The following is a 26687-nucleotide window of genomic DNA, read 5'->3' as shown; positions in this document are numbered from 1 at the left end:
CCGGGGCTAGATTTGAACCTGCCACCTCCGGCATATGGGATGGGCGCCCTACTCCTTGAGCCACAGGCACCGTCCATTGCCTCAGCTTCTTAAGTAGCTGGGACTACAGGCACCCACCACAATGCCCGGTTATTTTTCTATTGCAGTTGTCATTGTTGCTTAGCCGGCCTGGGCTGGGTTCCAACTTGCCAGCCTTGGTGTATGTGGCCCATGCCCGTAACCACTGTGCACAGGCGCCAAGCCAACGAGTGTTCTAAGGGTTGACTTGCACCCAGGTTCTTCCCAAATGTGCAGTGCCCTTAGTATCTTGCAAAATTAACCTCTTTGAGGACAGTTTCCTCGATTTGGACACGAATGCCATTTGGGGCCAAATGCTTTGGAGATCTATCTGCGCCTAGCAGGTCGTTGAGACGCAGTTCCTTCCTATTTCCGCTAGATGGCAGCGGTGCTCGGCCCACGATAAAACTCCTTCCTATGCTGCCAACCCAACTGTTTCTGAGGGGCGGGATTGCCCTCCTCGGAAAGCCCCTGCTCTGCAGTAGTCCTAGCTCTCCGGTCACCGGCCTTCAAGCCTCTCCCAGTCGTCACGCCTTGCCCTGAGCTCTCCGGGTGCACCAGCATCATCAAAACGAAAGCTGCATCAGACACTGGTTACTTCGATTCCCAGCAGATCTGCAGATGCATTTGTCTCTTGAGGAATTAAAGCGCCAGATCCTTACGTTGTGTGGTGAAGATAGATGACTCCCATCTTCCCCTGTCCCGACTTCTGGGAGACATGAGCCGGCAGGGCCTCTCAGCAGCCAATGTCTAAGTAAGGTTTTGTTAATCGAAGTGCTGCCAGCCTACTGTGGGTCACCTTGTTCAGGTCCATTCCAAACAACCTGAGGACAGCAGAGAGGAAAATGCTATTCCAGTGAACCATTGTGGAATCCAATGAATAAATCTTAAGTTATATATTGTCCCTTTGTCTCTGATAAAGTAATTCCATTGTCTGCAAATATACCAATCCAACCCTTCTATGAAACAGGCTGACTGTATACTACACACAATATTCAGTTCCTGGCTGGCTCGGTGGCTCACACCTGTAATCCTAGCACTCTGGGAGGCAGAGGCAGGTGCATTGCCTGAGCTCATGGGTTCTAGATCAGCCTCAGTAAGAGGGAGACCCCTGTACCTAAAAATAACCAGATGTGCTGTGCCTATAGTCCCAGCTACTTATGAGGCTGAGGCAAGAGAATTGCTTAAGCCCAGGATTTGGAGGTTGCTGCGAGCTGTGATGCCACGGCACTCTACCCAGGGCGACAACTGAGGCTCTGTCTCAAAACAACAAAATTCAGTCCCTAACCTGAGTTTTTTGAAAAATATTTATTTTGTCTCAGTGCCTATAGCTCAAGCGGCTAAGGCACCAGCCACATACACCAGAGCTGGTGGGTTTCAATCCAGCCCAGGCCTGCCAAACAACAATGACAACTAAAAACCAAAAAAATAGCTGAGCGTTGTGGCGGATGCCTGTAATCCCAGCTACTTGGGAGGCTGAGGCAAGAGAATTGCTTAAGCCCAGGAGTCAGAGGTTGCTGTGAGCTGTGATGCCATAGCACTCTACCCAGGGCGATAGCTTGAGGCTCTGTCTCAAACAAAAAAATTTTTTTTTAATTTTATTAATTTTTTTTTTGTTTGTTTGTTCGTAGAGACAGAGTCGCACTGTACCGCCCTCGGTAGAGTGCCATGATGTCACAGGACTCACAGCAACCTCCAGCTCTTGGGCTTCCGCGATTCTCTTGCCTCAGCCTCCAGAGCAGCTGGGACTACAGGCACCTGCCACAACGCCCGGCTATTTTTTGGTTGCAGTTCTGCTGGGGTTGGGTTTGAACCCGCCACCCTCGGTATATGGGGCTGGCACCCTACTCACTGAGCCACAGGCACCACCCTAAATTTTATTACTATTATATTTTTATTATTTTGAGACAGAGTCTCACTTTGTTGCCCTCAGTAGAGTGCTATGGCGTCATAGTTCACAGCAACCTCAAACTCTTGGCCTCCGGCAATTTTAAATTGCCTCAGCCTTCTGAGTAGCTGGGACTACAGGTGCCCGCCACAGTGTCTGGCTATTTTTTTTTTGTAGAGACAGAGTCTCACTCTATGACCCTCAGTAGAGTGCCGTGGCATCACACAGCTCACAGCAACCTCCAACTCCTGGGCTTAAGCAATTCTCTTCTCAGCCTCCCAAGTAGCTGGGACTACAGGTGCCCGCCAAAACGCCCAGCTATTTTTTGGTTGCAGTTCAGCTGGGGCTGGGTTTGAACCCGCCCACCCTTGGTATATGGGGCCGGCGCCTTACCAACTGAGCCACAGGTGCCACCCAGTGCCTGGCTATTTTTAGAGACGAGGTTTCACTATGGCTCTGGCTGGTCTCGACCCCATGAGTTCAGACAATCCACCTGCTTCTGCCTCCCAAGTGCTAGAATTATAGGCATGAGCCACTTTGGCCTATTATTATTTTTTGGAGACAGAGTCTCACTCTGACAACCTGGGTAGAGTGCTGTGGTGTTGTCATAGCTCACAACAACCTCAAACTCCTAGGTTCAAGTGATCGATCCTCTTGCTTCAGCCTCCCTGGTAACTGGGACTACAGGCATGTGCCATCAGGCCCCATTTTTGGTATAGACAGGGTCTTACTCTTTTTTTTTGTTTGTTTTGTAGAGACAGAGTCTCACTTCATGGCCCTCGGTAGAGTGCCATGGCCTCACACAGCTCACAGCAACCTCCAACTCCTGGGCTTACGCGATTCTCTTGCCTCAGCCTCCCGAGCAGCTGGGACTACAGGCGCCTGCCACAATGCCTGGCTATTTTTTGGTTGCAGTTTGGCCGGGGCTGGGTTTGAACCCGCCACCCTCGGTATATGGGGCCGGCGCCTTACCGACTGAGCCACAGGCGCCACCCAGGGTCTCACTCTTAATCAGGCTGGTCTGGAACTCCTGAGCGCAAGCAATCCACCTGCCTTGGCCTCCTAGAATGCTAGGACTACAGGCTTGAGCCACTGCACCCAGCTCCCTTTATTTATTTTAAAAATTAAGTTATATACTTTTCTGGGGGTATCACCCTGTCAGCCATGCTAGAGGGCAGTGTCACCATCATAGTTCACAGCAACCTCAAACTCCTGGGTTCAAGTGATCCTCCTGCCTCAGCCTCCCAAGTAGCTGGGACTACAGGCACCTGCCCCAACACCTGGCTAGTTTTTCTACATTTGGTAGAGAGGGCTTCTCACTCTTGCTCAGGCTGGTCTCCAACTCCTGAACTCAAGTGATCCTCTTGCCTTAGCCTCCTTGAGTGCTAAGATCACAGGTGTAGAACCCAGGCAGAATTCCAGATTCTCACTAAGCTACAATGGCTCCAGCTGACAAATGAGAAAATAAATTATCCAAAGTCACACAGCCAGTAAATGGTAAGTATTTCTCCCAGAGGTAAGGTAAAACCTGTCTGTATACTGCACAATTGCATACATTAGTGGATAAATGAAATATTTCCACATTTTCTAGATTATTTTTCCATCCTAGCTGTGAGTCTCAATTTTTTTTTTTTTTTGAGACAGAGCCTCAAGCTGTTGCCCTGGGTAGAGTGCTATGGTATCCCAGCTCACAGCAATCTCCAACTCCTGGGCTCAAGCAAGTCTCCTGCCTCTGTCTCCCAAGTAGCTGGGACTACAGGCGCCCGCCACAACACCCGGCTATTTTTTGGTTGCAGTCGTCATTGTTGTTTGGCGAGCCTGGGCTGGATTCCAGCCTGCCAGCTCAGGTATATGTGGCTGGTGCCTTAGCTGCTTAAGCCACAGGCGCTGAGCAGTGAGTCTCAATTTTTTACCCCTATGCTCTAACCATCTTGCCTCCTTTAGTGAGAATCAGGAATCATCTCTCGGGCGGTGCCTGTGGCTCAAAGGGGTAAGGCACTGGCCCCATATGCTGGAGGTGGCAGGTTCAAACCCAGCCCCGGCCAAAAATCACAAAAAAAAAAAAAAAAAAAAGGGAATCATCTCTCACCAGAGGACTCGGAGTTTGCAGCTGGGATGGCTCAGACGCTTGCACAGTAGCCGGACACCTGAGTCCCCCAGGGCATTGTTGGTCAGATAAAGCTCAGTCAGGGTCTGGTTGATCCCCAGGGTGGAATAAAGATCCCTGCAAGCTTTAGCTGTGAGGCCACAGCTGTCCAGCCTATTGAAGAGAAGGACCAGTTAGAATAACATCAGGCACTACTTTGGGAAAGCCTCATCTCCAAGCAGGTGGGTTGAAGGTTTTTTTTTTTCTCTTTGAAACAGAGTCTTACTTTGTTACCCCAGATGACAGAGTCATCATAGCTCACAGCAACCTCAAACTCCTGGGCTCAAGAAATCCTCTTGCCTCAGCCTCCTTTGTAGTCGGGACTACAGGCACCTGCCATACGTGGCTCGTTTCTTTTTTTCTTTTTAGTAGAGACAGGGGTCTTTCTTTTGCTCAGACTTGTCTTGAACTCCTGATCTTAAGCAATCTTCCCATCTCAGCCTCCCAGAGTGTATTATAGGCGTGAGCTACTGTACCCGATCTGGAAACAGTAGTCAAGACCTGCAGGGATCTTGCAGCGATCTTGCAGCTAAACTGGTTAGCCTGTCTCATAATGAAGGCAACATATCCACCGGTGTGGAAGACAATGGAAATGAAGGCTTGGAACAACTAGGTAGAGTAATGCCTGAAGGCTATGTGACTCTTCCAGTCACATAGTCAGTAATCAGTAAATGCTCCTTTTATTTTTAGAAGCCAGTATGGATTAGGCTGCCACTCTCAGCAGTGTGCCAGATTCTCTCTGATTTCTTCTTCTTCTTTTTTTTTTGCACCCCTCCCCTGTTTGATTTCTATTTTGTCTCCTATTGTGACTGTTTCCTATGTTCTCTGCTGTTACATAAAAGTAAGAATTGTCAGGCATGGTGGCTCACACCTGTAATCCTAACACTCTGGGGGCTAAGGCTGGAGCTCAGCAGTCCAAGACCAGCCTGAGCAAGAGCAAGACCCTGTCTCTATTAAAAATAGAAAAACTAGGGCGGCACCTGTGGCTCAGCGGGTAGGGCGCCGGTCCCATATGTCGGAGGTGGCGGGTTCAAACCCAGCCACGGCCAAATTAAAAAAAAAAAAAAAATAGAAAAACTAGGTTGGCACCTGTGGCTCAAGCAGGTAAGGCCCCCGCCACATACACCTGAGCTGGCAGGTTTGAATCCAGCTCGGCCCGCCAAACAACAATGATGGCTGCGACCAAAAGAAAAAAAAATAGCTGGGTGTTGTGGCCAGCACCCGTAGTCCCAGTTACTCGGGAGGCTGAGGCAAGAAAATCACCTAAGCCCAAGAGTTGGAGGTTGCTGTGAGCTGTGACGCCACGGCACTCTACTGAGGGTGACAAAGTGAGACTCTGTCTCTAAAAATAAGAAAAAAACTATTTTGGGCCAGGTTGCCTGTACATGCCTGTAATCCCAGCACTCTGGGAGGCTGAGGAAGGTGGATTGCCTGAGCTCACAGGTTTGAGACCAGCCTGAGCCAGAGGGAGACCTCGTCTCTAAAAATAGCTAGGTGTTATGGCCGGTGCCTATAGTCCCAGCTACTTGGGAGACTAAGAGAATCGCTTGAGCCCAAGAGTTTGAGGTATGTGAGCTATGACGCCAGGGCACTCTACCGAGGGTGACAAAATGAGATTGTCTCAAAAAACATTTTTTTTTTTAATTTTAATTAATTTTTTTTTTTTTTGCAGTTTCTGGCCGGGGCCAAGTTCGAACCCGCCACCTCCGGCATATGGGGCCAGTGCCCTACTCCTGTGAGCCATAGGCGCCGCCCCAAATTTTTGTTTTAGTTTTGAGTCAGGCAGCCCCTTGAAACAAAATATGTACAGAGACTCCCAGTCTGCTTGGATCTTCCAAAGTGGGGGCGGGGCAGTCTTTAAATGGAAAAACAAAGGAGGAAAAAAACCCGCAGCCACCCTCTTTGCCTTAGACACTCACCACAGTTTTTGCAGCTTGCAGGTGGAGTGTCCAATCCCTTGGCTCAGCAGCCACAGACCCCAGTCCCCCAGGTCGTTGAAACTCAGGTCCAGCTCCCGGAGATGGGGGTTGGCTTGGAGCACGTCAGAGAGTGCCCTGCAGGCTGCGGAGCCCAGCCGGCAGATGCCCAACCTGCAAAAAGCAGCGGTGTGTACCCAGAGGAGCGGGGTTCATTCCTCTGCTGACACCTCCTGGGGGGGCTTAGCCACCAAGCCCCATGCTAAGCCCGCATAGCACAAGCATACAGCCACAATTTCTACCCTTAAGAGACAGAAAGAGAAAGACAGAAGCAGGCGGAGACAAGAGGAAAGGAATAAACAACAAAGGAGGATCCCTCGAGTCCAGGAGTTGGAGACCAGCCTCTGGAATATTGCAAGAGGCTGGTATTAAAAAGGAAAAAAAAGGAAGTTTTGTTTTTGTGAACTATTTAACTTCAAAATAAAAACACAAGGTAAAAATGAAAAAAAAAAGGTATATATATATATTTTTTTTGAGACAGTCTCACTATGTGAGTGCTGTGATTATAGGCAATTTTTTTTAATTATTAAAAAAAAAAAAAAGCTGAGGCTAGGCACACAGTGATTCACACCTGTAATTCCAGCACTTGGGAGGCTGAGGCAGGTGGATTGCCTGAGCTCACAGGTTCTAGGCCAGCCTGAGCCAGAGCAACACCCCATCTCTAAAAAATAGCTGGGTGTGTGATGAGCGCCTATAGTTCTAGCTACTTGGGAGGCCAAGGCAAGAGGATTACTTAAACCCGAGAGTTTGAGGATTCTGTGAGCTATGAAGTGTGCACTCTACTGAGGGTGACAAGGTGAGACCGTGTCTCAAAAAAAAACCAAAAAACCCCCCAAACAACTGGGCTCAGTGGCTCCCACCTGTAATCCTAGCACCTGAGGCTGAGGAGGGTGGATTGCCTGAGCTCAGGAATGTGAAGACCAGCCTAAGCAACAATGAGACCCCCTCTCTACTAAAAATAGAAAAACTAGGTGGGCGCCTGTAGTCCCAGCTACTCAGGAGGCTGAGGCAAGAGAATCTGTTGAGCCTAAGTATTTGAGGTTGCTGTGAGCTGTGATGATGCCAGGGCACTCTACTCAGGGCTATGGAGAGAAACTCTGTCCCAAAATAAATAAATAAATAAATGCAACAAAGGATGCAAAATTTCCAACTTTTTAAAGGGATGATGGCTGGCGCCTGTGGCTCAAAGGGCTAGGGCGCTGGTCCCATATGCCAGAGGTGGCGGGTTCAAACCCAGCCCTGGCCAAAAACCACAAAAATAAATAAATAAAGGCATGAATGGTATTCCATGGTATATATAAAAAACAGTTTATCAATCCATTTATAGGGCGGTGCCTGTGGCTCAGTCGGTAGGGTGCCGGCCCCATATACCGAGGGTGGCGGGTTCAAACCCGGCCCCGGCCAAACTGCACCCAAAAAATAGCCGGGCATTGTGGCGGGCGCCTGTAGTCCCAGCTACTCGGGAGGCTGAGGCAAGAGAATCGTTTAAGCCCAGGAGTTGGAGGTTGCTGTGAGCTGTGTGAGGCCACGGCACTCTACCGAGGGCCATGAAGTGAGACTCTGTCTCTACAAAAAAAATAAAAAAACTAGGAATTCAGGCCTTATCTAGGGGTTAAGGGGGGTGTCCATGGGAAGTGGCATTTGTTCTAAGTCCTAGAGGAGAACTGACCTTCTCTGGGGCAAAAGGGTACAGCAGAGCAGAAGGAGATTTCTGGAAGCAATAGTAGCTCCTGCAAGGGCCCTGTGGCAGAAACATTTTTAAAAGGAGGCTGGTGTAGCTAGAGTTGAGGAGAAGAGGAGAAGCAGCACAGCTGAGTGCAGGGATTATGGATTTGGACCCCTAGAGTGGCAAGCAAAACAGGACTCACCGTAGGGTTTGGAGTTTGCACGTGGGCAGCCTGAGCCCCTCACACAGCAGCTGCACCCCGGAGTCCCCCAGCTCATTCAGACTAAGGTCCAGCTCCATCAGGTTCTGGTTCACACTCAGGGTCAAGGCCAGATCTTCACAGGCAGCAGCAGTGAGATGGCAAATCTTTAACCTACACAAAATCCACCCTCCTCAACAAATAGTACGGAGTGTTTTCTACATGATGCTAATGTTATCCCCTCATCTCTGATCTAAAAAGTAATGTATTTTCAGATAAACAATCCAATGAAAAAATGGAAATACTTTGAATAGATATTTTTTCATAGAAGGCATATAAATGGCCAAGAAACATATGAAAAAATGCTCAAAATCACTAATTGTTAGGGTGATACAAATGAAAGCCACAATGAGACACTGCCTCACACCCATTAGGATGGGTGCTATTAAAAAAAACAAACAGCCACACTCTGGGAGGCTGAGGTGGGTGGATTGCTTGAGCTCACGAGTTTGAGACCAGCCCGAGAAAGCGAGATCTCCGTCTCTACCAAAAATAGAAAATCTGAGTCAAGAAGATTGCTTGAGCCCAAGAGTTTGAGGTTGCTGTGAACTATGATGCCATGGCACTCTACTCTGGGGGACAGGTTGAGACTCTATCTCAAAAACAAAAACAAAAAAATGATAACAAAAAAACCAGGCCAGAGGTAGTGGCTCACTCCTGTTAAATACCAGTACTTTGGGAGGCTGAGGTAGAAGCACCATTTGAGGATGGGAGTTTGAGACCAGCCTGGGTAAAATAGCAAGACTCCATCTACAAAAAAAAAAAAAAAAAATTTAGCAGCTCAGTGAGCAGGGCGCCGGCCCCATATACTGAGGGTGGCGGGTTCAAGCCCAGCCCCAGCCAAACTGCAACAAAAAATGGCCGGGCGTTGTGGCGGGCGCCTGTGGTTCCAGCTGCTCGGGAGGCTGAGGCAGGAGAATCGCCTAGGCCCAGGAGTTGGAGGTTGCTGTGAGCTGTGTGATGCCACGGCACTCTACCGAGGGCAGTGAAGTGAAACTCTGTCTCTACAACAAAAAAAAAAAAAAAAAAAAAAAATTTTAGCCAGCATGGTTACGAGCCTGTAGTCCCAGCTGCTCTGGAGGCTGAGGTGGGAGGATTGCTTGAGCCCAGGAGCTCAAAGCTACAATAAGTTATGATTATTTCACTGCAGTACAACAGACTTTGTCTTAACAAAACAAAATAAGGCTCGGTGCCTGTAGCTCAGAGGGTAGGGTGCCAGCCACATAACACCAGAGCTGGCAGGTTTGAACCCAGCCTGGGCCTGCCAAACAACAATGACAATTACAACAACAACAACAAAAATAGCCGGGTGTGTGGCAGGCACCTGTAGTCCTAGCTACTTGGGAGTCTGAGGCAAGAGAATCACTTAAGTCCAAGAGTTGGAGGTTGCTGTGAGCTGTGATGCCACAGCTCTCTACTGAGGGTGACATGGTGAGACTGTCTCAAAAAAAAAAAACAAAACAAAAACAATAATCAGATAATAACAAGTGTTGATGAAGATGTGGAGAAATTGGAACCCTATGCACCATTGGTTGGAATATAAAATGTTGTAGCTGCTATGAAAAACAGTATATCCAGTTCTTAAAAAATTAAAAAAAATAGAATTACTGTAGATATGATCCAGCAATTCCACTTCTAGAGCTATATCCCAAACAATTGTAAGTAGAGTTTTTGTTCTTTTTTTAGAGACAGAGTCTCACTTTGTCACCCTTGGTAGAGTGCTGTGGCGTCACAGCTCACCGCAACCTCCAGCTCTTGGGCTTAGGTGATTCTCTTGCCTCAGCCTCCTGAGTAGCTGGGACTGCAGGCACCTGCCACAACGCCTGGTTTTTTTTTTGTTGCAGTTTGGCCAGGGGTGGGTTCAAACCCGCCACCCTCAGCATATGGGGCTGGTGCCTTACTCACTGAGCCACAGGCACTGCCCTGGGTTTTCTGGGGGGTTTTTTTGCAGTTTTTGGCTGGGGGCTGGGTTTGAACCCACCATCTCCTGCATATGGGGCCAGCCCCCTACCCCTTTGAGCCACAGGTGCCACCCCTGGGTTTTTTTTTTTTTTTTTTGAGACACAGTCTTACTCTGTTGCTCAGGCTACAGCGCCTTGGCCTCAGCCTAGCTCACAGCAACCTCAAACTTCTGGGCTCATGTGACCCTCCCACCTCAGTTTCCTGAATAGCTGGAACTATAGGTGCCCACCTAATTTTTCTATTTTATTTTTTAATTTTTTAATCTTTCTATTTTTAAGAGAAGGGGTCTTGTTTTGCTTAGGCAGGTCTCAAATTCCTGAGCTCAAGAGATCCTCTCCCGCCTTGGATTCTCAGAGTGCTAGGATTACAGGAATGAGGCACAGCATCCAGCCACAATCTGGATTTTTTTTTTTTGCAGTTTTTGGCCAGGGCCAGGTTTGAACCTGGCACCTCCAGTATATGGAGCCGGCACCCTACTCCTTTGAGCCACAGGTGCCACCGGCAATCTGTTTTTTATGTCTGGCTTATTTCACTTAACATAACATCTCCCAGGTTTATCCATGTTATAGCATGCATTAGAATTTCCTTCCTTTTAAAGGTTGAATAATATTCCATCGTATACAAATGGTATTTTATTTTTTATTTATTCATTTATTTTTGAGATGGTGAGTTTGTCACTGTTGTAGAGTGCTGTGATGTCATAGCTCACAGCAACTTCAAACTCTTGGGCTCAAGAGATCCACTGGCCTCAGCCTCCCAAGTACCTTGGATTACATGTGTCCACCACAATGCCCAGGTATTTTTGGAGACAGGGTTTTGTTCTTGCTCGGGCTGGTCTTGAACTCCTGAGTCCAAGTGATCCTCCTGTCTTGGCCTCCCAGAGTGCTAGGATTATAGGCGTGAGCCACCATGACTGGCCCCAGTTTTATTTATTTATTTATTTTTGAGGCAGTGTCTCAAGCCATTGCCCTGGGTAGAGTGCCATGGTGTCACAGCTCACAGCAACCTCCAACTCCTGGGCTCAAGTGATTCTCTTGCCTCAGCCTCCCACATAGCTGGGACTACAGGTGCCTGCCACAACGTCCGGCTATTTTTTAATTGTAGTTGTCGTTGTTGTTTGGCAGGCCCAGGCGGGATTTGAACACACTAGCTCTGGTCCATGGCTGGCACCTTAGCCACTTGAGGTACAGGTGCTGAGCCAGTTTTCTTTCTTTCTTTTCTTTCCTTCTCTTCCTTCTTTTCCTTCTCTTCCTTCCTTGCTTATTTATTTTTTGAGACAGTCTCAAACTGTTGCTCTAGGTAGAGTGTCATGGCGTCACAGCTCACACAACCTCAAATTCCTGGGCGTAAGCGATTCTCTTGCCTCAGCCTCCCAAGTAGCTGGGACTACAGGCGCTGGCCACAATGCCCAGCTATTTTTTAGTTGTAGTTGTCATTGTTGTTTAGCAGGCCCGGGCCAGGTTTGAACCCGCCAGCTCCAGTGTATGTGGAGCTCTAACCATTGAGCTATGGGCACTGATACCCCAGTGGTTTTTTTTTTTTTGAGACAAAGTCTCACTTTGTCACCCTTGGTAGAGTGCCATAGCATTATAGCTCACAGCAACCAACTTTTGGGCTTAAGCAATTCTCTTGCCTCAGCTTCCCAAGTAGCTGCGACTATAGGCACCTGCCACAATGCCCGGCTATTTTTTGGTTGCAGTTATCACTGCTATTTTGGCTGGCTGGGCTGAGTTCGAACCGCCACCCTTGGAATATGAGTCCGGTGCCCTACGCACTGAGCCACAGGCTCCGGCCCTCTCCCCCCACCCAGTTTTTTTTTTAAATTTTAATTGGACGAGATGGAGTTTTTTTTTGTGTGTGTGTGGTTTTTTTTTTTTTTTTTGGCCGGGGCTGGGTTTGAACCTGCCATCTCCGGCATATGGGACTGGCGCCTTACTCACTGAGCCACAAGCGCCACCCCCCCCACCCAGTTTTATTTATTCAAACATATATTGGTGGGCAATGGGTTTCTACCTTTTTGCTATTGTGAATAATGCATGTCTAATTACTGGCATACAAATAAATACTAGATGAATTTTAATATTATCATTCAATATGAAGAGACTTGCCGTTTAAGTTGGGCCTGTGAAGAACTCACCACAAGGTCTTCAGTCTGCAGACTGGATGCCTCAAGCCCTGACACAGCCACCTCAGGCCAGAGTCCTCCAGAGCGTTCCCTGTCAGGTCCAGCTCTACCAGATGTTGGTTGGTGCTGAGTGCAGAAGCGATCTCCTGACAAGCTGCAGACTCCAGTTGACACTTCCTCAACCTTGGGAGGAAAGACATATTGAAGCAGGTGCCGTCTGCTTTTCTGTGTCCTTATTTCTCATGGCTTGGCCTGTTTAATACCCAACAGAAAACTTCACGTCACTAAAGCTACAGACATGAACACGATTTGGTCATTTGGCAGCAAGGAGCAATCTGTCTAATAAGACAAATAATTAAAATCAAGCAATTAGCTGGGCACAGCGGCTCACCCCTATAATCCCAGCATTGTGGGAGGCTGAGGTGGGAGAATTGCTTGAGCTCAGGAGATTAAGACTTGTCTGGGGGAGAGAGATCCCAACTCATTAAAAAGATGAAAAACCATGCTCACTTTGGCAGCACATATACTAAAATTGGAACCATACAGAAGAGAGTAGCATGGCCCCTGCCCAAGGATGACATGCAAATTAGTGAAGCATTCCACATTAAAAAACAAACAAACAAAAAAAAAAAACAGCTGGGCACCATGGCCAGGACCTATAATCCCAGCCGCTCTGGAGGCTGTGGCAGCAGGATGCCCACAGCTAGAGTCTGAGGTTGCTGTGAGCTATGACCTCATTGTACTCTGCTCAGGACATAGGGTGGGACTCTGTCTGTTTTTTGTTTTTTTTTTTTTTTTAGACACAGTCTCCTGTTGTTGACTTCGGTACAGTGCCCTGGTGTCACAGCTCACAGCAACCTCAAACTCTTAGGCGCAAGTGATTCTCTTGCCTCAGCCTCCCAAGAAGCCGAGACTACATGCGCCTGCCGCGACACCTGGCTATTTTTATTATTATTTTTTTGAGACAGAGTCTTGCTATATCACCCTCGGTACAGTGCTATGACGTCACAGCTCATAGCAACCTGAAACTCTTGGGCTTAAGTGATTTTCTTGCCTCAGCCTCCCAAGTAGCTGGGACTATATGTGCTTGCCACAACACCCGGTAGTTGTCATTGTTGTTTGGCATGCCCCGGCTGGTTTCAAACCCACCAGCTCTGGTATATGTGGCTTGCGCCCTAGCTGCTGAGCTACAGGTGTCAAGCCCACCTGGCTGTTTTTAGAGACAAAGTTTTATCCTGGCTCAGGCTGGTTTTGAACCTGTGAGCTCAGGCAATCCACCGGCCTCTGCATCCCAAAGTGCTAGGATTACAGGCTTGAGCCATGGCTCGAGGCTGGGACTCTGTCTCAACAACAAACAACAAAAATCAAGCACTTGGTTCAGTGCCTATGGCTCAGTGGCTAGGGCGTCAGCCACATACACCAGAGCTGGCCAGTTTGAACCCAGCCCAGGCCTGCTAAACAACAATGACAACTACCAACAACAACAACAACAACAACAACAACAAAAATAGCCGGGCGTTGTGATGGGTTCCTATACTCCCAGCTACTTGGGAGGCTGAGGCAAGAGAATCACTTAAGCCTAAGAGTTTCAGGTTGCTGTGAGCTGTGATGCCATAGCACTCTACTGAGGGTGACATAGTAAGACTATCTCACACAAAAAAATCAAGCACTTAAAATGTAGAATGGGGGGCGGCACCTGTGGCTCAAGGAGTAGGGCGCCGGTCCCATATGCCGGAGGTGGCAGGTTCAAACCTAGCCCCGGCCAAAAAAAAAAAAAAAAATGTAGAATGGGGCTGGGTGCCCATAGCTCAGTGGTTAGGGTGCAGGCCACATGCACCAGGGCTGGTGGGTTTGAACCTGGCCCGGGCCTGCTAAAAAACAAAACAAAAACAAAAACAATGGGTGGCACCTATGGCTCAAAGGAGTAGGGCACCGGCCCCAATACTGGAGGTGGTGGGTTCAAACCCGGCCCTGGCCAAAAAAAACTGCAAAAAAAAAAATAGCTGGGCATTGTGGCAAAAGAATCGCTTGAGCCCAAGAGTTTGAGGTTGCTGTAAGCTATGATGCCATGGCACTCTACCAAGGGCAACAAAGTGACACTCTGTCTCAATTAAAAAAAAAAAAGTGTAGAATGGGGCTCACACCTGTAATACCTGCACTCTAGGAGGCCGAGGCGGGTGGATCACTTGAGCTCAGGAGTGCAAGATCAGCCTAGCAAGAGTGAGACCCTGTCTCTAAAAAACAGCTGGCATTATGGTGGGCACCTGTATTCCCAGCTACTTGGGGTCTCAGGCAAGAGAATCTCTTGAGCCCAAGAGTTTGAGGTTGCTGTGAGCTATGACCCCATGGTATTCTAACCAGGGTGACAAAGTGAGACTGTCTCAAAAAAAAAAAAGAAAGAAAGAAAAACAATAATAAATAAATAATAACATAAAATCTAGCATGGTACCATCAAGTCAGTATAATGCAGTAGTTCAAAATTCAAATACTGCATTTGTACCTGTTTCCATTATCCTGAGACTTCAAGGCTTTTTTTTTGAGTCAGAATCTCACTCAGTTACCCTGGGTAGAGTGCTGTGGTGTCATACCTCACAGCAACCTCAAATTCCTGGGATCACGCAATCCAACTGCCTTGGCCTCCAAGAGTGCTAAGATTACCAGGATAAGCCACTGTGCCTGGTCTCAAGCAAGCTTTTATCAGATTATCATATGTTAGGTTTGTTTTTTTTACAGAGTCTCACTTTGTCGCCCTTGGTAAAGTACCATGGTGTCACAGTTCACAGCAACCTCAAACTCTTGGGCTTAAGTGCTTCTTGATTCTCTTGCCTCAGCCTCCCAAGTAGCTGGGACTACAGGCGCCTGCTACAATGCCTGGCTATTTTTGTTGTTGTTGTTATTGTTGTCATTATTGTTTAGCAGGCCTTGGCTGGGCTCAAACCCACTAGCCCCGGTGCATGTGGTTGGTGCCCTAACTACTGAGCTACGGGTGCTGAGCCTTTCTTTTTCTTTTTTTTTTTTGGAGACAGGGTCTCACTCTGTTGCCCTAGGTAGAGTGCCATGGCATCATCATAGCTCACAGCAACCTCAATCTCTTGGGCTCAAGCAATCAAATAATTTGCTAAACATGGAGGAGGTAGAATGGGGCTGGGCACTTGAACATGAGCTGCTGTTTATTAATCCACCATTATGGAGGTGTCACCTAACTCAGCTTTGGGACACAGGGTGTGCAGCTGAGGAGGCTCTGGGGGAGCATCCAAGTTGGTTCTCCAAGGCTGAGTAAGTATCATACAGAGGAGCAGGGTAGGAGTGGCCCTGCAGGAGGAGACAGCACAAGGAAAGCGTTTTGATCAGGGAGCCTGGAAGGGTCAGGACAGAGTCAGCAAAGATGGTGTAGGTTCCGGGTGGGAATGTGGCCCCTCTGAAGTACACAGCATCCAGAGCAGGGTCTAAGGCCATGGGTTTCAGGGTAAGCCCTGATTGACAGGTAGGGATTTGGGGATCCTCAGCATTTGGAGCTATTTCAAGCTTGTCTGGAGAGATCACAGAGACTAAGAACTTGTTCCCGGGGATGAGACTCACTGGACCATCTGCAGCCTGCACTGGGGATGCTGCAGCCCCTTACAGAGCAGTTTCATGCCCGAAAGTCCAAGGCTGTTACCGCTGAGATCCATCCTTATTAGATTCTTACTGGCTGTAAGAGCGGCTGCCAGGTCCTGGCAGGCAGAGCTGGAGACTTGGCACCTCTTCAGCCTAGGATGGAAAAAAGGACAAGGAGCAGGGTCACTTCCTTTTTTGCAGTTTTGTGTATTTTTTTTCCCCTTACCTTTCTCTTGCTCCCTCTTTTAGGCTCTACCTATTTTTTCCTCTTTCTAAAATACAAGAAAGGAGATTAGGGTTGCAAAGGACTATGGGAGGGGAAAGGGAGAGAATCTAAAATGGGTTAGGGTTTATTTCTGGTGTGACAAAAACATTGTGGAATTAGACAATAGTGATATTCACAGAACATGTAAATATACTAAAAAATCATTTAATTATACATTTTATTTATTTATTTTTTTGTAGAGATAGAGTCTCATTTTATCGCCCTCAGTAGAGTGCCGTGGCCTCACACAGCTCACAGCAACCTCCGACTCCTGGGCTTAGACGATTCTCTTGCCTCAGCCTCCCGAGTAGCTGGGACTACAGGCGCCCGCCACAATGCCTGACTAATATTTTGTTGCAGTTTTATTTTTTTTGAGACAGAGTCTCACTCAGTTGCCCTGAGTGCCATGGAATCACAGTTCACAGCAACCTCAAACTCATGAGCTGAAGTGATCTGGCCACGAGTGCTGGGCTTACAGGCTTTTTTTTTTTTTGCAGTTTTTGGCCAGGGCTGGGCTTGAACCCACCACCTCTGGCATATGGGGCCGGCACCCTACTCCTTTGAGTCACAGGTGCCACCCTATATGCTGAAGTCTTAATCCTCAGTACCTTAGAATGTGACCATATCTGGAGGTAAGGTCTTTTTTTTTTTTAGAGACAGAGTCTCACTTTGTCGCCCTGGGTAGAGTGCTGTGGCATCACAGCTCACAGCAACCTCCAGCTCTTGGGCTTAGGTGATTCTCTTGCCTCAGCCTCCCGAGTAGCTGGGACCACAGGCACCCACCACAACACCCGTGGAGGTAAGGTCTTTAAAGGGATAGATAAGGTACAATGAGAAGATTAGGATGGGATCCAATTCAATATGACTAATCAAAAGAAGAAATTTGAATGTAGACATGCACAGAGAGATGGCCTTGTGAAGACCCAGAGAGAAGGTGGCCATCTGCCAGCCACCAAGGACAGAGGCTGCAGAAGAAACCAACCATGCATGCCTTGATCTTGGACTTTCAGGCCCCAGAACTGGAGATAGTAAATTTCTACTGTTGAAGCCACTTAGTCAGTGCTACTTTGTTATACAGGCCTCAAAAACATGAAACCTGGCCGGGTGTGGTGGTTCACACCTGTAATCCCAGCCCTTGGGAGGCTGAGGCGGGTGGATTGCCTGAGCTTATGAGTTCGAGACCAGCCTGACCAAGAGCAAGATCCTGTCTCTAAAAAGAAACAGCTCGGGGCGGCGCCTGTGGCTCAGTCGGTAAGGCGCCAGCCCCATATACCGAGGGTGGCGGGTTCAAACCCGGCCTCTGCTGAACTGCAACCAAAAAATAGCTGGGCGTTGTGGTGGGCGCCTGTAGTCCCAGCTACTCGGGAGGCTGAGGCAAGAGAATTGCTTAAGCCCAGGAGTTGGAGGTTGCTGTGAGCTGTATGATGCCATGGCACTCTACTGAGGGCCATAAAGTGAGACTCTGTCTCTACAAAAAAAAAAAAAAAGAAAGAAACAGCTGGGCATTGTGGCAGGTGCCTGTAGTCCCAGCTACTTGGGAGACTGAGGCAAGAGAATTGCTTAAGCCCAAGAGTTTGAGGTTGCTGAGAGCTCTGATGCCACAGCACTCTATTGAGGGCAACAAAGTGAGACTCTAACTAAAAAAAATATATATATATGAGGGCGGCGCCTGTGGCTCAGTCCATAGGGCGCCAGCCCCATATATCGAGGGTGGCGGGTTCAAACCCGGCCCCGGCCAAACTGCAACCAAAAAAAAAATAGCCGGGCGTTGTGGCGGGCGCCTGTAGTCCCAGCTACTCGGGAGGCTGAGGCAAGAGAATCGCTTAAGCCCAGGAGTTGGAGGTTGCTGTGAACTGTGTGAGGCCACGGCACTCTACCGAGGCCATAAAAGTGAGACTCTGTCTCTACAAAAAAAAAAAAAATATATATATATATATATGAAACCATCCTATGGTAGGTTGGTTTCATATAGTCTCATCTTTGTGACTGAGCCCAATGAGGGGCAGTGGTAGGGGCCAACAGACATTCACAAACCTCCTAGGGCTCACCTCAGGTTCTGGAGTCTGCACCTGGGGTGTCTGAGGCCTTGGCAGAGCAGCTTCACCCCTTGGCTTCCCAGGGCATTGCGGTACAAGCCCAGCTCTACCAGATCAGGGTTGGTGCATAAGGCGGCAGCTAGGTGTTGACTGTAGACATCGAGCAGAACGTTCCTCTCTGGTCTGCGTGAAGGAAAGACAGGCCAGAGACTAGTTTTACTGGTTACTATACAGTAATTATATTTAGACTGGGCGCAATGGCTCACACCTGTAATCCTAGCACTCTTGGAGGCCAAGGCCAGTGAATTGCTTGAGTGCAGGAGGTCGATACCAGCCTGAGCAAGAGGGAGACCCCATCTCTACTAAAAAAAAAAAAAATAGAAAAACTAGCCGGGTTCGTGGTGGGTACCTATAGTCCCAGCTACTCTGGAGGGTGAGGCAAGAGGATCAAGGAGCCCAGGAGTTATGATACCATGGCACTCACAGAGTGAGACTGTCTCAATAAAAAAAAAAAAAAAAATACGTTTGGGATTTGTATGTCACTTCATAATTTACAATGCATTTCATTATCTTTATTTTACTTTTTTTTGAAGAGACAGAGTGTCACTTTGTCACCCTCGGTAGAGTGCTGTGGCGTCACAGCTTACAGCAACCTCCAGCTCTTGGGCTTAGGAGATTCTCTTGCCTCAGCCTCCTGAGTAGCTTGAGACTATAGTGTAGGTGCCCGCCACAACGCCCGGTTATTTTTGTTGTTGCAGTTTGGCTAGGCCGGATTTGAACCCGCCCACCTCAGTATATGGGGCCAGCACCCTACTCACTGAGCCACAGACACCGCCCACTTATTTACTTATTTTTTTTTGTTTTTGTTTTTTTTTTTTTTGTAGAGACAGAGTCTCACTTTATTGCCCTCGGTAGAGTGCCATGGCGTCACACAGCTCACAGCAACCTCCAACTCCTGGGCTTAGGCGATTATCCTGCCTTAGCCTCCCGAGTAGCTGGGACTACAGGGGCCCGCCACAATGCCCGGCTATTTTTTGGTTGCAGTTTGGCCGGGGCCGGGTTTGAACCCGCCACCCTCGGTATATGGGGCCGGCGCCTTACCGACTGAGCCACAGGCGCCGCCCTATTTACTTATTTTTAATAGGCTTCAGCAAGACTGCATATCTTTCCTTTTTAATTTTTATTTTTTTTGCAGTTTTTGGCCAGGGCTGGGTTTGAACCTGCCACCTCAGGCATATGGGGCCGGTGCCCTACCCCTTTGAGCCACAGGTGCCGCCCTAATTTTTTTTTTTTTTTTTGAGACAGAATCTCACTCTGTCATCCAGGCTAGAGTGCTGTGGCATCACCATAGCTCAAGCAACCTCAAACTCCTGGGTTCAAGTGATCCTCCTGCTTCAGCCTCCTCAGTAGCTGGAACTACAGGTGCTCATCACAACATCTGGCTAGTTTTCCTATTTTTAGTAGAGATGGGTCTTGCTCTTGCTCAGGCTGGTCTGGATCCCCTGAGCTTGAGAGATTCTCCCACTTCTGCCTGCCAGAATGCTAGGATACAGGTATAATCCACTGCACCTGGCCCACTTAATAATGTTTGTTGGTTAACCTAATTCTCCTTAACATAAATCCCAATTTAATCCCAGAGAGTGTCATTCTCTGTTGTGGGGACAGTCCTGTCACTATAGGATGTTTTGCAGAACATAGGCCTCTACCCACTTGGTGTTGGTAACAATGGCCCTGCTCCCAGCTGTGGCAGCCAAAAAATATCTCCAGATACTGCCAAATGTGTCTTGGGGAGAAAGGGCAAAATCACCCCCACTTGAGAAACTCTGGTTAAAAGTTTGGAAAGCCATCCCCAGAGAGGACTTACGACTGCTCTGCTGGCGCCTGGGTCCCCGGCATCCACCTCACCCCAGGGTCTTCGTCAGTGCTGTAGGTGTCCCCGTGCAGGTGTAGCACCAGGGCACTCCTGCAGTTCTTCACACAAAACGAGGAAACCATGTGATCCATCTTGGAAGCGATGTTACTGACCACCACCACTTGGAAGTGGCTCAGGGCCCGTTGGATAAATTCCTCCTCCTGGATCTCATACAAACAGCTGAACAACTCCAAGGAGCCCTGCTGCAGGGTGGAGCCCTCGCTCTGGGCTTTGCTTTGGATCCAGTCCAGGAGTGCCACCTTGATGTGAGGTGAGACCTTCCAGCAGAGATTCTTCTCCAGGTAGCTTCTTGTCTCCTCGTTCAGGAGGCCAAACAGGAAGCGGACAGTGAGTGCCAAGAAGCTCTTTTCTGAAAACCCGTATTCAGCCAACAGCCTGATCAGGCTGGGTTCTGGGCCCACCCCATGCTCCCCACCATCCAGGACGTAGTACATGGCTGCAAAGAATTCCTGGAAACTCAGGTGGATGAAGCTGTAGTACTTTTCACAGTTGATATCCTTCTGGAAGATGTTCATATTGAGGAAGGCTGAGACATCGGTGACATCCAGGCCATGTTTCCAGAGGTACTGCTCCTCAAATAGGATTTTCTGATTCCAGAGGCCATCTGCGGCCAAGGAGCACAGCCCTCGGAGGGATGGGGTGCCGGGGGCTGGTTGCATCAGACTCAGAAGGTAGAGCATGTACACTGCAGTGGTGGTCCTGGATGTCTGTCTTAAGAGCCCCCCGCCCTCCAGTTGCTGCTTCAGGCAGGTGCAAACCACCCAGCACACCAAGGGGACAAAACACATGGTGAAGAGGGGCTCGTTGTCCCTCACGAAGTTGAAGACCTGGCTCGCCTGCTCGGCGTTGTAGAAATACTTGTGGAAATACTCCTTCCTTTCTGCCTCGGAGAAGCCCAGGATCTCCACATGCCTGGGGTGCTGGAGCAAGCGGTGGAGCTTCTGCAAGGCCGTGGGCCGCGTGGTGATGAGCAGAGACAGCTCCGGGAGCAGCTTCTTCCGGATCAGGCTGCTAAGGAGAAGCTCCGTGGGCCGTTTTTCCTCCCAGCAGAGGCACCAGGGTCCCTGAGGGTCGTGGAAAGAAGGCTTGAGCTCGTCGAAGCCGTCAATGATGAATAGGAGGCGCTCGGGAGCCTGGACCAGCTCCCGGAGGGGCGCGCCGGGCTCGGGCCAGCAGCTGCAGAGGAGGTCCCAGGCGCTCTGCTGGGTGGCGCTCTGGTTCATCTCTCTGCAGTTGATGTAGAAGACGTAATCAAAGCGGCCCTGGAAGAGCTTCCCGTCTGCCCAGTCCAGCATCACCTTGTGCGCCAGCATGGACTTCCCCATCCCCGCTGCTCCCTGCAAGACCACGGTGCGCGGAGGCTCTGGGCGCTCCTCGTCCGGCTCGAAGAGGGTCTCCATCTGGATGGGGCTGGCTTGGTGTCCCACGGTTCTCGCGTGTCCCCAGCCTACGTCCAAAAGTTTCTGCTGGGCCCACATGGGAGTGGAGTGTTCCTTTACCAGGAGGAGCCGCGTGTACCGGTGGCTGAGGTTGACGCATTCTCCCAGGCGCGCGTTGCGGTCTTCCATCAACCGGAACTGCCTGCGCACGTGGGCCCGGTACAGCTCCTGGGGACCTGAGGGACAGGAAGTGGAAGACTGATCAACATCACGGATGAATTCATGAGTTAAAGCTAAGCATGTGTCTACTTGTCCTGCAATATCCTTGGAACAGTTTTCTAGATGGAGCCTGAGAACCTGGGTCCTTCTCTGTAAAGTTTTTCTCTTCTCTTTCTCTTTCTTTCTCTCTTTTTGAGACAGTCTCACTTTTGTGGCCCTTGGTAGAGTGCCATGGCCTCACCGCTCACAGTAACCTCAAACTATTAGGCTTAAGCAATTCTTTTGCCTAAGCCTCCCAAGTAGCTGGGACTACTGGCCCCAGCCACAACACCTGGCTATTTTTAGAAAGAGAGGTCTTGCTCTAGCTTCAGGCTGCTCTGGAACTCATGAGTTCAGGTAACACCAGCCTTGGCCTCCCGGAGTGCAAGCCACCACGCCTGGCCTGGCTTTTCCTTTCTCTTGGGACAGAGAGGTATTAACATGGTCCTGTTCTCACATGCAGTGCTGTATGCTCCTCAAAGGGTGGTCTGTGGGAGGCACCTATAGCTCAGTGAGTAGGGCACTGGCCACATACACTGAGCCTGGTAGGGTCGAACCCAGCCCGGGCCAGCTAAACAGCAATGACAACTGCAACAGAAAAATAGCCAGGCTGGCTCGGTGCCTGTGGCTCAACAGCTAGGGTGCCAGACGCATACACCAGAGCTGGGGGGTTCAAATCCAGCTCCGGCCTGACAAACAACAATGACAACTACAACCAAAAAATGGCTGGGAGTTGTGGTGGGCGCCTGTGGTCCCAGCTACTTGGGAGGCTGAGACAAGGGAATTGCTTAAGCCTAAGAGTTTGACGTTGCTGTGAGCTGTGACACCACAGCACTCTACCAAGGGCAACATATTGAGGGTCTGTCTAAAAAAAAAAAAAACAAAACCAAAAAACAAATAAAGAAAAACAGTGGTCTGTGGAAGATAGGCATTAGGTTGGAAATGTGAAATCTTTCCCTCCCTCCTTTCCTTCCTTCCTTCCTTTCTTTTCCTCCCTTTCTTTTCTTCCTACCCTCCTCTCCTCTACTCCCTCCCTCCTTTCCTTCCTTTATTTTTCTCTCTTTTTTCCTTCTTTTCTCTCTCTCTTTTTCTTTCTTGCTCTTCTTTCTTCCTTCCTTCCTTTTCTTTTTTTCTTTTTTTTTTTTTTGGTAGCGACAGGGTCTTCCTTTATCACCCTCGGTAGAGTGCTGTGGCCTCACACAGCTCACAGCAACCTCCAACTCCTGGGCTTAGGCGATTCTCCTGCCTCAGCCTCCCGAGTAGCTGGGACTACAGGCGCCTTCCTTCCTTTTCTTTCTTTCTTTTTTTTTTAAGAGATGGAGTCTCACTCTGTTACCCTGGCTAGAGTGCAGTGGCATCAGCCTAGCTCACAGCAACCTCAAATTCCTGGTTTCAAGCAATCCTCCTGCCTCAGCCTCCCAAATAGCTGGAACTATTGGTGCCCACCACAACACCTGGCTAGTTTTTCTATTTTTAGTGGAGAAGTGGGGGATGGTCTCGCTCTTGCTTGCTTAGGCTCGAACTCATGAGCTCAAGAGATCCTCCCTCCACCTGCGCTTAATAGAGTGCTGTGATTACAGGCCTGTTCCTATTGGACACAGCTGCTCAGAGCTTCTGGCGTGGTAGTCATCAGTTTATTTGCTGCTTCCAGACACATCAGGGGAGCAGGCAGGTGGAGAAGGTACATTTTACACATGGGGCGGGGGAATAAGACGTAGACCCAGGGACAGTGGCCCATCTGAGAACACAAGATGGGTCTCTAGCAGAAGGGATTAGGGCCCTCCATGGGGCTGGAGTCCAGATTCAGTGCACTTTGTGCTGCCCTTGAAAAAATGGCCAGAAAGATTCATGCTGTCATTGACCGTGTTGTCTTCTCCCCAAAAGACCATACCTCGTCTTCCCTGCCCACAGCTCTGGTTCTGTTCAGGTAGTGGATGCAGACCTGAGGTTCCAGCGAGTGGTGATTGCCACCCCATCACAAGCTCCAGGGGAGGGATTATGGTTTTGCTAAACCAGTGACAAATCATCTCATTCCCCTGTAATAGCAACTGGCCTGGGAAGAGACATGTGCCCCAGTCCTGACTGAATTCTACAGGTGTGACTGCTGTGGGGGAAGAAGTTTATTGGAAAGATTTTACTCATTTGACAGAGACTTCTGAGTCCCTTGAGGAAGAAAGCCTGCAGCCTCCCTTTTTATCCGTGGTGGTGACTCAGTTGTGTGAAATGGTTGGTAGCCATCCTTCAGCCAAGAGGGGACAAGTGTTAGGATGAAATGCTGGTGCACACAGGCTGGTTGAACTGAAACACAGGAAGAAGGCTCGGTGCCCGTAGCTCAGTGAGTAGGGTGCCGGCCACATACACTGGGGCTGGCAGGTTCGAGCCCGGCCAGGGGCCTGCTAAACAACAATGACAACTGCAACCAAAAAATAGCCAGGCGTTGTGGCAGGCACCTGTAGTCCCAGCTACTTGGGAGGCTGAGGCAAGAGAGTCTCTTAAGCCCAAGCGTTTGAGGTTGCTGTGAGCTGTGACACTCTATCAAGGGCAACGTAGTGAGAAAAAAAAAAAAGGAAACATAGGAAGAAGTTGGGGCTTTGATGTTGTCATTCATCCATACCACAAATCCTATACCCATTCACCCTAAGCCTCCTTATTAAATAAATATCCTTGGTGGTGATTGACCTTGGTGGGACCGTCTGTCCCACGTAGCTTCATACTTTTTTTTTTTAGAGACAGTCTTATGTTGTCGCTCTCGGTAGAGTGCCATGGTGTCACAGCTCACAGCAACTTCTAACCCCTGGGCTTAGGCAATTCTCCTGCCTCAGCCTCCCGAGTAGCTGGGACTATAGGCACCCGCCACAACACCCAGATATTTTTTTTTTTTGTTGCAGTTTGGCTGGGGCTGGGTTCGAACCCACTATCCTCGGTACGTGGGGCCGGAGCCCTACCCACTGAGCCACTGGTGCTGCCCTAGCATCATACATTCTAATGGGCATAGGGCTTATGCCTCACCTTTTCTTGGAATGCCAGGAGAAACTTCCAGAAGGCATGTTGACTGGGTGCCAAGTGAGGTCAGGCTACCAGGTGGAGAATCTGAAAGAGAAATTTTGGAAAATCAGCCCACATATATCCGGCTAGCACTCAATAATATTACTATTACATCGCAATGCCTACGGAATTCCCTGCCCACCCACACCTCAGAATATTCAGCAGTCACCACACATGCAAGCTGCTGAAAACCGACTTTGTCTCTTGTTCCTCGTAATGAACTCTCCTTTCTGGGACTCCCTCATGGTGACTGGCACCTTCCTTCATCCATCCTGTCAGTTCCCTCAGCCAGGAAGTTCTGAGTCAGCCAGAGTCAGTCTTCCCTGCCCCTTCAGTCCTCGGCTATGTCTGGTCTATCACTCATCCACTCAATGAGTACACATACACTGGGCACCAGTGTTACCCAGCCACGGTTCCAGGCACTGGGTACACAGCAATAAACAAGACACGAGGTTCCTGCTCCAAGGATTTTATAGTCTAATGGTGTGAGGATCTCAGCGCATAAAACAATTAACACTTAATATAATTTCAAATGATGTTGAAAGTTGTGTCTCAATTTTTTTTGAGAGTCTCCCTCTGTCACCCAGGGTAGCGTGCTGTGGAATCATAACTCATAACAACCTCAAAACTCTCAAGTTGAAGCTATCCTCCTGCCTCAGCCTCCTGAGTAGCTCTACAGGCACCTGCCATGATGCCTGGCTAGGGTTTTTTCTATTTTTAGGAGAAACAGTCTTGCTCTTGCTCAGGCTGGTCTCAAACTCCTGAGCTGGAGCAATCCACCTGCCTCAGTCTCCCAAAGTGCTAGGATTACAGGCGTGAGCCACTGTCTAGGGATTTCTTATTCACAGCTGTGACCATGTCATGGACAGACTTATAGACCTTGTCATAGCTACCCCAGCCCAGAGCAGAAAATCCAGTCCAGTGAGCCTATCCTGGCTCATCTCTTGTTGCATTTTTTTGTCCCTCCCTGAAGAATCCAAAGGTTTAGTCCAGGACTATCTAAACTTTTGTCTCTGCTGCACATTGAAAGGATCATCTTGGGCCACACAGTAAATGCACAAACGCTAACAAAAACTGATTAGAAAAAAAAAAGGTCTGTGCCCATTTTTTTTCTGACATCTAACCACACACATAAGCAAAAAAGTTCTCACATTAAACAACATGTGTCTGGCACGAGGATCCCTTGAACTCAGGAGTTCGAGACCAGCCTGAGCAAGAACAAGACCCCGTCTCTACTAAAAATAGAAAAAGTAGCTGGGTGTAGTAGTGGGTGCCTGAGGTCCCAGCTACTTGCGAGGCTGAGGTGAGAGGATTGCTTGAACCCAAGAGACTGAGGTTGCTGTGAGCTATGATGCCACAGCCCTCTACCCAGGGCAAAAGAGTGAGACTCTGTCTAAAAAAAAAAAAAAGGAAAGAAGTGTAACAGTGCTATGGGGTTTCTCAGCCAGCCTGAATGGTCATGGTGGGGCACAGGACGGGGTGGGGAAGAAGAGTAGAGAAGTCACAGAGAAGGCAGCACCTTGAAGGTTCTGACTGATAAAGAAGGATTTTCCAGACAAGGAAGACAGAGACAGGGTGTTCCAGGTAGAGGACAGCATGAATGAACCCCAGCTAGAATCCCACGTTCTCCCGGGCTCAGGGATTTTCTCAAAAGCAAAGGGATGGGTTGATTGTGGCTGTGACTGCCCAGTGCCTCCTTACCCCTCACCCGGTCCTCCCTCTGTCCTCTCTCCCACAGGTCCTTCCTGTTGATCCGATCAAAGATGCTGAGAGCCAGCAGCCAGGCCCCCTCGGTCCCAAAATGGGCCGTGAGCAGCTGGGCCATGTCTAGGGGACCAGCTGTCTCCATTCGTCCCCAAGGGATCTTGTCCTCTCCGAGCTCCATCATGGTGCCCAGGTACAACTTGAACTTCTTCAGTTCCATGGCTTCAAGTTCTTCCAAGTAGGTGGACAGGCGGCAGAGGCCATCCCGGACGGTGGGTCGAAGCATGGGAGCACCTTGCATCCTAAGAAGGAGGAGCTGGAGACTAGGATATTTCTACACCCAGGGTAAGAGGCAATCTCAGCATGGCCACCCCAGGGTCATTCTCAGGCA

The 26687-nt window shown here is 49.1% G+C and overlaps 1 protein-coding gene and 1 non-coding gene across 2 annotated transcripts; one reads left to right on the top strand and one right to left on the bottom strand.

Annotated features, from left to right (window-relative positions):
- NLRP12 (NLR family pyrin domain containing 12) lies at nt 1–26687 on the bottom strand. Its single transcript, XM_053608109.1, has 10 exons — nt 26294–26687; nt 24557–24637; nt 19842–21525; nt 17990–18160; nt 15659–15829; nt 12092–12262; nt 7936–8106; nt 6011–6181; nt 4035–4205; nt 1–881 (listed from the first exon to the last, which is right to left on the bottom strand). Exons 1-10 carry the CDS (start codon nt 26595–26597, stop codon nt 794–796), a joined length of 3183 nt encoding a protein of 1060 aa, XP_053464084.1. The 5' UTR covers nt 26598–26687; the 3' UTR covers nt 1–793.
- LOC128597884 (U6 spliceosomal RNA) lies at nt 12582–12688 on the top strand. Its single transcript, XR_008383439.1, has one exon. It is a non-coding gene; the product is annotated as a U6 spliceosomal RNA (small nuclear RNA).

The sequence above is a fragment of the Nycticebus coucang genome, chromosome 10 (genome assembly GCF_027406575.1).
Source record: "Nycticebus coucang isolate mNycCou1 chromosome 10, mNycCou1.pri, whole genome shotgun sequence".
Lineage (NCBI taxonomy): Eukaryota > Metazoa > Chordata > Mammalia > Primates > Lorisidae > Nycticebus > Nycticebus coucang.
The sequence above is the reverse complement of the archived record's forward strand: the minus strand, read 5'-3'. Positions and strand labels throughout refer to the sequence as shown.